Source organism: Poecilia reticulata, linkage group LG23, assembly GCF_000633615.1.
Source record: "Poecilia reticulata strain Guanapo linkage group LG23, Guppy_female_1.0+MT, whole genome shotgun sequence".
NCBI lineage: Eukaryota > Metazoa > Chordata > Actinopteri > Cyprinodontiformes > Poeciliidae > Poecilia > Poecilia reticulata.
Window position 1 is genome coordinate 7,837,625 of NC_024353.1, and position 12,121 is coordinate 7,849,745.

A 12,121-nucleotide genomic window follows, 5' to 3' on the forward strand; every position below is an offset into this window, starting at 1 on the left:
ACACACACACCCACACTCACAGACACACACACACCTTCCAGTAACATCCAAGAACATCAAACGGAGGAAAGTTCAGTTTGTCCCGACTCAGGACTCTCACACACACACACACACACACACACACACACACACACGCACACACACACACACACACACACGCACACACACACACACACACACACACACACTTGTTGATTGGCTGTGTGTTTTCAGTTGGGAAGTCAGACCTGTAAAGTAATCCTTCAGGTGAGGAAGAGGAGCTGCAGTCGTTGGGAGGAAATCCCAGGGATAACGCCGGCGGTAACACAATGAGGCGCGACACACTTTCAGTTAGGCCGGGCTTTAACGCTCCAGAGTGGAAAACAATTAACCAACACTTTGGCTGATCAATAACTAATCCTCAGTTTGAGTAATGCGTAAACCTGCTGCCACCCACAGAGACTCGTCCTTCGTTCTTCATAAATTACATCTAAAAAGCTATAAATAATTCCTCATTTACAAACTTTTCTTAGGAAATAGGCAGAATTTTCTCTACCTTTTTATTGATATGTTTATTTTTTAATTTAACAGAAACAAACTTCAGTTTTTTCAGTGTACAACCCAGGTATGTAGGTATGTTACTTATATTTAAAATGGAGAAAACGTGTTTCAGAATTCTGAAATGTGCGGAGTGCAAATGCTTTCAGCTCCTTTGAGTCAGTCCTTTTGGTTCAACACACCTGAACCAATGATGGTTCATTATGTCTGGACTTTGACTAGGCCGTTCTCACACAATAATGTAGTTTGACTTAAACCATTCCATCAAACAACGGGCGGTTTAGGATTTAGCTGGATTTTGCTCCATCCATATTCGCATCAAATCAAAACAGCTTTTCTGCCATGCTGAAGGAAGTCATCCCCACAGCATGATGCTGCCATCACCAAGTCATCTTCTTTAGCCTCTCAAACTTTAAACAAGATTTCTTTTGGTTTTCTTTCAAAACTTTCAGTGGCATTTTTCCAGTAAGGGCTTTGTGGGTGGTTCATAAAAGAAAAACTTGCTTCCTGATAGTGTTTTCTCGCAATACTTTTTGCTTTCTAATGTTTTTGAACAGAAAAGTTGGATCTAAACTGAGATTTACACACAAGTGAAGGTGACTTTGTTTAGTTTTAATTAGAGGAATCGTGACAAAAGCGGTAATTAGAGTTAATTATATGCAAAATTTTAATTAGAAGTATTATAATGTGTCATTTTTCTACCATTTTATAAATATGCAATATTTTTATTAGTTTATCAAATAAAACTTAAATAAAGTACACATAAGATTTTACAAAAGACCTAAAATTATTCAGGTATAGAGCTAAAACACAACTTAGTATAAATAAAAAATTTAAGCACCTTGTTTTTTAACAACCTTTGAAATTAAAATGTACTAATTCATTTGGTGTGGATGGAAAATGCACATTAATTATTATTTTAAACGTTTCAGAATTAGTCCAAGAACTATTTTTCATCTGTTATCCCTGGACAATGAGTAATTTATCTTGATAAAAACAAAGTTTATAGAAATAAAACAAGATCACAACACAACACAAGTGGCTGGGGAGAGGGAAGTCTGGGTCTCCTTTCTGAAGCTGCTGCCCCCGCGACCCGACCCTGGATAAGCGGAAGAAAATGGATGGATGGATGGACAACACAATTCTTATAAAAAGCATAAGAAATAAAACTAATGTAGATGGCGAAACAGAAGTCACATATTATTCAAAATGTTGACAGATCTGATGTGTCATGAGCTAATATATCCAGGAAGAACTGATTGTTTTTCCCCACCAAACTAAATATTTTTAACATTTTCAGCTCTGATAATATAAAATCCACCACATCCTTTACAGATTTAAGCTGCGCTTCCCATCAGCGTGGCAAAAATCTGAGCATTAACTCGCATTTAGAAGAGCTTCTGGCCAAAACCCAGAGCAGATCCTTATCACTCCACATCCTCAGGGGTCAAAGGTCTGTGGGGTCGTACGGCGGTTCGGCTCAGGTTAAACACCTTGTCAGGGATTAGCAGGCTCTGAGGGAGGTGGAGGAAGTCGTCACTGGCTGATATCTTTCTCTGCAGCTGAGAGAAGCTCCTCCAGGACACACACAGGCGGAAACACACACACGTCAGCGCCGCCTTTGATGGGCCGATAAAACGAGCCGACAGAGTGAGACGTCAGATAAACCCATCTCTGCCTCCGAAGACGCGCAGATCATTCGCTGCGTTTCCACTCACCACATGATTACACAATTTAACGCTTCGAAAAGAAATTCGCTTAATGGAAACGCGGCAATTTTAAAAAAGGTCTTGTTTTTGATAAAAAGTTTCGGTGCTAGTGGCTGTGTCAAAATTAGTTTATCTCACAAAACAATTGCGCATGCAGAAGATGTGCTGCATAGAAAATGATCGAGTGAAGGCATCCATCTCTGCGTTTCCAGTGACCATAAAACTAATATAAATATAATCAATGGGAACACGCCAACTTAAAAAAAAACAAACAAGTTTTTTGATAAGATGTTTTTGTGCCAGGATGCAGTGGTTTTAAAAAACTAATGGAAATCATGTTTTTGCATTACAAGTCACATAATCAAAACCGGATGTTGCTACTGGCACAAACTACAAAGAAGACAACAGGAAGCAGTTGGAGGTTGATGAAGTGGCGTGTGAACAAATTCACTCACGTGTGACTTTAATTACGTTTCTTATTTAATGGAAACACAGGAACGGCAAAATTGTGTTTTATTTTCGACATTGGCGTAATATTGACACATTTTTGCGCACATTTTCACTGGAAATGCAGCTACAAAACAAGAAGAGATTAGAAAATGTAGGTGTGACTAGAACCGACTCAGTTTCAAAACTGTTACATAATAATAAGACAACAAACCCATCAGAACTAGCAGTAAAAAAACATTTTCGATATTCTGCTAATGTCAAATAAACACAATGTTATGACATTTTATGAAGAAATGCAATTAAAATCACATCTTAATAAGTTTGTTCATGTAATAAATGATTAAAAACATAATCCTCCAACCACTTCCTGTCGTTTTCTTTGTCTTTTCCAGCAGTAGTAGCATCGGGTTGTTGATCACATGACTCTCGTGATGCTAAAAAACTGTTTCCATTGCAGTTTTGTGAAATACATGAATTACATTTTGTGCCACTTGAACCGTAACAAGAACTAGTTCAACCAGTTTCAAATCAATTCATTCATGTTCATAGTTCACCAATATTTTGAACTAAGTTCACAGTTCAAGTAACATCTTTCATTTATCATATTTTACTGAAAATATAAAGTAAAAATAATAAGTTTATAGCTTATTCAATTGTCTTACATAAATGTTATTCTCTCCTGCTGTCTTTTTTCATATAAATATAAACTTATAATGGCTGAATTCCCCAAACAGCTGCTCTCTGTCACACATTTTAACGTTTTCATTGCCAGAAAACAAAAACAGTCCAAGCGTCGAAATAAGCTGCGGTTTTATCCCTCATGTTACAATGAAAACAGTCCAGGCTGCATCCAATTTTCCTCTGGGATCAATAAAGTCTCTTAGAATTTGAATTTGGTATGATTTATTTTAATTTTGTGCTCAAAACTGTTATTGTAGTCAAAAACACGATAATACTGAACATCTGCCAGTTGCTGAAAGTCAAAATGTTTATGGAAAACGGAAATTCTGCATAAGATTAACATGACTGTAATATACAATATTCAGATGGAAAAAGGCTCAAATACTTAATTTCACGCTGTGTTTGCAGGATCATTTAGGGTGAAATAATCCTACAGGAAGACAGATTGATTCTGATATAAAATGATTTTAAAAAAACTCTTAAGTTGTTGCTCATAATCCTTGAGCGTTACCTGTGAGAGGTGAGCCAGGTGAGCGAGGCGAGTCCGAAGAGTCGGATGGTCGATCCAGAGACAAAGAGGAAGCTGAAAGAGGAGCGATGACTTCCAGTTCATCAAACATCTGAGACTGACTGCAGCTGATCTCAGAACAGCCTGACGCTGCAGAGGAACCTGCAAACACACAGCGTGGGACATGAATGGCGACTCAACTCTTACTCTCAATTTCTGCTACATATGATGAAGGGGGCTGCACAGTGGCGCTGTTGCCTTGCAGCAAGAAGGTTCTGGGTTCGATTCCCAGCCCCGGGTCTTTCTGCATGGAGTTTGCATGTTCTCCCTGTGCATGGTGGGTTTTCTCCGGGTACTCCGGTTTCCTTCCACTGTTAGGTTAATTGGTCTGTCTAAATTGTCCCTAGGTGTGAGTGTGTGTGTGCATGGTTGTGTGTCCTGTGTGTCTCTGTGTTGCCCTGCGACAGACTGGCGACCTGTCCAGGGTGACCCCGCCTCTCGCCCGGAACGTTCACTGGAGAGGCACCAGCAACCCTCCCGACCCCAATAAGGGACAAGGGTGTAAAGAAAATGGATGGATGGATGATGAAGAAGGTTATATTACCAAGTATGTTAGGCCTAGTTTCTAATGCAAACATCTTATTTCCCGTGAAAGAAGGCAAAACTAACATACAAGTAACTTTTCAGAAAATTATAAAACCTTTTATTACAGTAAATAATTCCTTAATATTGATGAAAAAGTACAGGTTCCACTGGCAGGTTATTTCACTTATAACATGGAAAAACACTTTGTTATAAGTGAAATAATTTTGTACTTTTTAAAAATCAATATCAAGAAATACGTTACTTAAAACAAACTCAAATATCTTGCTAAAAGTTGCCTTTAAGTTTCAACTAAGTTATTTGCACAAGAAGCTAGCCCAAACGTACTTGGTAAGAGTTTATGTGTACAAGCATCAACTTTTATGACCTTCATCGGTGCTTGTTCATAGTTGCTACAAGAATATAATTTTATTTAGCACAAATTGAGAGAGTAAGAGCAGAATCACAATCAAGTGTACTGAGATATTTACAGTAAAAACTAGACAAAAAGACACCTGGTAAGATTTTGTGTTTTTGACGTATTCTGTAAAAAGGAGATTTCTTAGAAATCTTATCAACTCTTAATAAAAAAAATAATAATAATTAGAGAGAGGTAGGAATTAAGCTAAATGAATGGCAAATCAGCTACTTAACACAACCATAAAGTCAGAAGCGTAACTGTTCCTTAAGAATGAAAATACCCCCACGGTAACGGCTGTGTAAGAAAATCAGCCTCATAACTTTACACCTGAGTCAAAGGAAAAAATTTCACGCTATTCTCTGCCTGTCTGGTTTTGAAATCGGAGGATTAGTTGGTCAAACAGTCACTGCAAGGCATGTGTTGTGTTGCAGTGAAAAGGACCTGTTGGGGCTTTTCATACATTAGATATGCAGAACAGCTTTCTCCTTACAAAAGGATAATATATACACGGTTTCTAAAAGGAAAGGCGAACCGCGCTCCAACAGGAAGTGGAGTATGCGAACGGCGTTGCTCTCGAGCGACTTGCCGCTCCACTCGGACAGACAATGGAAGGACTTGACTTGACACTTCAAAGCATATTGCTGTTGTCAACTGAGCTGTCAGTCTCAGGCGACGAGGGTTGAACTGAGTTTTTCGGGGAGGTTAAGGGGGTTGGTTGGAAGGACAACGCCTCTTCTATTCGCCGGGCTGAAAGGGCCTGAGAGAAGAGGCCGGGCCATGCCAGGACAGAACCCTGGTTTATTGTTGGAGAAAGTCAAACTCTGGATTTGGTGTTGAAAACGGGGCAGCTTGGGGTCGGGATAAGACTTTCTGAGAAAAACTCAACAGAAGACGTGTTGCTTTTCAAGGACGCTATAAAACAAAATAAATTCTGATTACCTTGGACACCTAACCCATAAAAACCCCCACAATCAATATTTTATTTTCTTATTAAAGGGGACCTATTAAGCAAAATTTTGCCTGGTTTTGTACTTTCGTTTGAGTCTCTACTGTTTCAATAACAGTCCAAAGGCTTAAAAAAAACACCCAGATGTTTTCTGTTGTCTGGAAAATGAGCCATTTCAAAAGCCTCCAGAATGTATCACAAATCAGGATACACTCCCCATGGACCTTACCAAGCTCCGCCCAGAAACGCCCCTCGAAAGTCCCACGTGACTTCATGTCTCACATTAACCTCCTCGCAGAGCTTAGCTTCTATGGGATTTTTCGTTTCGACTGACTCTGCAGAGTATTTCTGAGTTGATTAGTTTAGCATTTCTGCCGGATTTTCACAAAATATCAGCCACGACAATGGACAAGGGAACCAACAAGTTCATGTCATCTTTTTTGGACGACATCAAGATGTTTTAGCCACACGATGCCTCTAACATTGTGCGAGTTGCAGCTAAATGCTACCAGTCGATGAGGAAAACAGCAGATCCTCAGACCCTCAGCATAAATATAGCTATGGACAAGATCACTGATGCCTATTGTTCTTGCAAGGCTGGGTAAGTTGGACATTCATGGCTTTGAGGGTTTGAATGTGCCTAGGACTTGTACACAGTACTTGGTGCTAGCGTGGCTAACATGATTACAGTTTAGTAAAAGCTAGCGTGGCTAACACGATTACAGTTTAGTAAAAGCTAGCGTGGCTAACACGATTACAGTTTAGTAAAAGCTAGCGTGGCTAACACGATTACAGTTAGCAAAAGCTAGCGTGGCTAACACGATTACAGTTTAGTAAAAAGCCTTTTCAAGTGAAATAAAATCTTTAATTATGTCAGATACGGTACACATTGCATATTGATTTGTTCAGCTAGCGTAAGACTAACACACAGGCTTCAGCATGTAGAAGTTGTATCGGTACTGCCATTATGCTGTACTTGGCTAAAAGGTTTTCATAATGGATGTGTTTMTTATTGACTATTTTTTTTCATTCACTAAACACAAAGAAAGCAAAGCAATAATACTTACGCCAGCAGACACTTTGTTCTTATTGATCCTACGACGGTTGAGCTGCAAATGCGGTCGTGTACAAGCATTAATCCAAGCAAGGCTTTCCGTTTCAGATTTTGGAAATCTCTGAATTTTAATTCCACAAACATGATCAGGATACCTGACATCGCCTGTACAGATACCCCACTGACGGAAAACCATTTTTTTTCGAGTCCTGACGCAAAAACTTTCTGTCGGTCTGGTAGTCCACAATGTACATTAGCGTGAGTTTGTGAGCCAGTAACCCACGTGATAGCTGCGCTGTGACGTAAAATGGGCATTAGCCAATGAAAGACTGGCCCTGTGGTAAGGTCCATTACCTAGCAACCACAGCCTGTTATCTAGCAACCACAAGTGTTTTGTTGTCGACTTTCCATCCAGAAAGCACTTGAACACATTTTGGTTGTGCAGGAGGCTCTACTTCTGCTTTTCAAAGATGTACAGTTGTATAATTGCACATCTGTTTGCAGCCTGTTTGATTGCTTAGTCACAATGGGCTGTTACCTAGCAACCCCGGCAGTTAAGAGCCCATTGAAAACCTCATAGTTATTTCACCAAATATTGATTCCTGAACTCTTCCCGAGTTAAAACAATAGTATTGTTGTTTCTAAATGAGTATGAATTTGTTTTCTTTGCATTATTAGAGGTATGAAAGCACTGCATCTTTTTCATTATTTTGATCATTTCTCATTTTCTGCAAATAAATACAAAATGTTTGCTTGGAATTTCAGAGACATGTTGTCAGTAGTTCATGGAATAACATAATGTTCATTTTACTAAAACATATACCTATAAAGAGAAGTAAAATTAGAGAAACCTGATAATTGTGCAGTGTTTTTTTAAAGACAGGGTTTTATTTTAACAATATTTTAGATGTGAAGTTTGTCAAAATTAGTTATTTTATTCTTTGAATTAATTTTGTTTAGTCAACAAGTTGTAAGACATTTGTTGGAGTTGTAAGTTCTGTTAAGCTGCTCTTGGCAGTTGGTTACCATAGCAACCAGCAACAGACAGCTCCTCCCCCTTTTTTCTGTTGCCGACGGTAACCGTGGAATGTTCTAGAATCAGCTCTGTTTTCTTTACAAATACATCTTAATTTATATTTTGGACAAACTTAATCATATACAGTGTTTCATGAGTAATTTTGCTATGTTTTGAACTGTTATTATTAATGTTGTCCATTTTAGCTATGTTTAATTTCACAACTGCTAACTGGGAGTTATTACTTTGTAGTTTGTTTAGGGTTAATGTGTGCAGGCAGAAGCTGCTGGATTGATGCTAACCACCAACTTGATTTCCTCTCCTGTTGTAATAAAAACAGTGAACCTGAGTTTGTGTTGTGAAGTCAACCTACTGGATCTGAGATGAACATAGAAGAGCAACACATTAAAGGATGGACAAATGAAAAACGGATAAACAGATGGCAATATGATTTGCATCCAAACACTCCGTTGAAATTATGATTTTTCAAACTGATGACTGTAATTTGATCCTTTGTGCAGCAGCTGTTAAAACCGATGTTTAAACTGCAAATAAACTTTGAGCTTCACACGCTGCGAGCTCTCTGAACTCCACTTGCCTCCATCTGCAGAGAAATAAATGAACTGGTGACACTCGCTCTGTGTCTGCTGTGAAGAGAACAGCGTGCTGCGATGCAGCGCGGCCCCCCTGCAGTACAGCGCCACACAGAGAACAGTAGACGTCTCTGACAGAAAGGAGAAAATCCCCACACAATTTCCACATTGTTTGCTTTCTTTCATAAAGTTCCTGGAGAAGTCAGATGTCATTGGCCCAGTCCTTTATCCCCATTGGGAACGGTAAATTAGCAGCCGCAGGAAAGCCACCGAGGCATTTCATTGTGGCGGTTCGGCTCAGCGATGTGCAGCGGTCAGTGTGGATTTATGACCGTCGGCAACACGTCTCCCTCTCAGGGATTAGAGAATAGAGAAAGCATCGGGGGAACCAAAGCTGAGCAGGAGAAACTCCTGACTTCAACTGTTGGGGCCTCACGCCTTTAAACAACAATAAAAAATCAAATGGTACCAGCTTTTCATCTTTTCTGTCCCTGACATGCCGGAAAAAGAAAAGCAGTGTTTTGTTTTTTTTACAGAGGATTCATTATGAATTCAGGCTTTGACGTTCAAGCTCATCTTTTACCTCTCTTTGGGGAGATGGGAGGCAGCACAGGCCAGCGCTGTGAATCCAGCCGGGATGGAGGAGGAGACAGGCTCAGCTTTGGTCCTGATCCAGAACGTGGAGCCAACCTGAGCTCATTCAGCTCTTTATCAGGAGATAAACTGGTGACATCCTCCTTCGATGTCTCCTGGTCGATGTTTTCTGTAACTTCTGTCGTCTGTTTGATGCTTTGAGGTTTATCCGATGTAGATTTAGCTACTGGTGCAGGATTAGGTGAGCGCGGTTGGTGAAATTCAGACGTTTTCTCAGGGAGCGAAGATGTAGATCTATAAGTGCTTTTCTTCGATGGTTGTTTCAAGGTTGGTTCTGTTGGAGAGGAAGAGGCCAGTGGTGACTGGACCACTGGAGGAAGATCCGATGTGGAGGAACCGACGCTCGTCTCAGGACGGGAGTCCAGAAAATCTGCTGCAAATCAAGCAGAAAAATGTTTAAGAGAAGTTTCTCAAACTTCAAAATTAAGAAGAACAAAATGGTAAAGTATTACGGCCATGCAAAGAACATTTTTAAAAATAAATAAACCCATGATATAATGACAATATTATGACTTTATTATATAAGTATTTTTGTCTAGTTTCTAGTGAAAATATCTTAGTCCACTTGAAATGAAAGAAAACTTATGGAAGTAAACATTTCAGCAAGATATAGGAGCTTGTTTTAGTCAATAATTCCTTAATTTTGATTTAAAAAGTTCTAGTTCAATTAGGAGATTATTTCACTTACATCAAGACATTTTCCCCATGTTATAAGTAACCAGGCAGGCATTTATCAGAACAACAAAACAGCATTAGCATAGCAATGCTAATGCAACTGCATGTTTTATGTAGTTGCACAAAGTTACAAAAACTTTACGTAGATTTTGTAAAACTATATAAAATATGAAGATACTATCATTCAAAACGACCAGGCATGGATTTATCAGAATCCACAATGAGCATTAGCATTAGGCTCAAAGATGTGACGCCCATTTTTTTTGTCCGGCTCTACTTTTTACAGTTAAAAAGAGGTTTAAACTCATAAAAAGAAACCATAAATATGTAATATATCTCCCCCATTAACACCTTCTTTAACCTTTCAAAACCTGTTCTTTTTTGGTCATTTTTGGGGTCTTTGAAGGGTCAAAATGTCATGCAGTGCGACTGTCCAAACTCAATTACTGTTGCAAAAATGTCTTTAAAATTACATTAAATCTGTTCAAATATATTTTATTTCCTGTTTGGCATGAATTTCAAAGTCTTTTCTTCATCCTGTACAAATTTTCAAAGCATTTTTAGTTATAATTCCATTACAACATTTAAACAAACTTTGTCCGAAAATGTCATTTTACAAAATATCATGTGGTGCGACCAACAAAAAATTCAGATTTTTGGACTTAAATTTTGAAATCCAGTAAAAAACAGGTTGAATCATCCAACAGTCTGACAAGAATCACTGGATACAGCAAACAGGTTTATTTTTCTTAAATTTCAGAAAAAGTGTCACGTTTAGCAGTAGGTATGTAGTTGCCATATTTGGGTGTCATTTGGTACGACCACCAAAAAACTATTAATATTTAAATATACCTACTATTTTCTGTTTTGATTATAAATATTATATTTGCCTTGTGTTTGAAGCTAGGTTGTTTTTTTAAGGAAGCAAATTATTTGTATTTTGATAATGACCGAACATGAAAATATCATTTGGTGCAACCGTTGTAATGATACATTTATGTGTTTGAAAAGGAGTTTCTGTGCTTTTATTTTTGATTTCAAGACTCAAATGCAAAAGCAATACTTTGTATTATTATTTCCAGAATATGTTTTTGTACAGTTGTATTATTGTTTTGCATTGTATTGTATGATAAAAATATAACGGAACATTTAACATTACGGGAATAATTATAGCATATATTTTGTCATTTATTGTTTTTATCCATTTTACTAGATCCCACTGTCATCAAACTGAGCTATGATGAAGTACCATATGTGACCCAGGTACTTCAAGATGTGAGAGAAGAAGTCCAAGTCGGCACCATGCGACAGTATGATGACAAGAAGTTGGTCACATGGTCACCAGAACCTGAACCAGCAAAACCTCAGAGTTCCAAATTGAACAGCCAAGACTGGGCAAAGTTCACAAATGCCTGGTTCTAAAAATTGTTTGAAAATAAGCATTTTCCTTTGTTCACTTGGGCATTTAAGTACCCAGGAGTAGAGGTGTGCTGATCAATCGGCCACCGATGGTCCCACCGGTCAGATTGATCTGATAAAAATATAACGGAACATTTAACATTACGGGAATTTTACAGTGGGTTCTAGTAAAATTGATCACATGGTGTCATTTATACCTAAAGGGAAAAATTAACTGTCAATCCACGAGATCAGTTTTGGCAATTGGTAGTGATCGGCCCTCACTGATCAGAATCAGCAGGAAAAAACTCAATCGGAGCGTCTCTACCCAGGAGTAGCATGATGGTTTTTAAGTTAATAAAATTTTTCGATTTTGAAACCATTACTTATTATATGGTTCTGTTTAAAATAGTTAAACTGAATTATTATATTTTCATTAATGCACTTACATTTGGGAGATTGAAAATGTCTTTCCAGTTTTTTAAAATTATGAAATTAAAGCAATCTCCTGTACATTCTGATTTTATGAGGGATATGTTGGAAATGTTTACTACAAAGTTGATTACTGCATTAATTTTTAGGCTAATTAAATTGGTGTGTTCCATTTGTGTTGTTATTTTTGTAATGTACTGTAACTGAATGCAATTCCATTTTCATGTATTAAAAGGATTTTGACCTGTTTCCTGGCCTACATTTATTGTATAAATCATTTGGTGCGACCATAAATCATTTGGTGCGACCGATTAAAAATGTACATTTATTGAATTCAAAATAGAATATCTAGTGTCTGGAGCATAAATATTAACCACTAATACAGTGTCCTTAAGTGACTGGTATTTATTTATTATTTTAACACATTTTGATAAAATGGTGAAGAAAAATAGCGGTCAAATCAATT

General features: G+C 38.0%; 1 protein-coding gene across 5 annotated transcripts in view; it reads right to left on the minus strand.

Annotated features, from left to right (window-relative positions):
* LOC103459394 (uncharacterized) overlaps positions 1-12,121 on the minus strand; it is an 81,647-nt gene that overhangs the window by 29,521 nt on the left and 40,005 nt on the right. For 4 of the 5 annotated variants that reach the window (XM_008400909.1, XM_017302922.1, XM_008400907.2 and 1 more), the window contains 2 exons: positions 9,080-9,523; positions 3,889-4,047 (listed from right to left, as the gene is read on the minus strand). In XM_008400909.1, coding sequence (XP_008399131.1) covers positions 3,889-4,047; positions 9,080-9,523 — 603 coding nt within the window. The remainder of the gene's footprint in view (positions 1-3,888; positions 4,048-9,079; positions 9,524-12,121) is intronic. The other variant, XM_008400908.2, reaches the window with a different exon arrangement.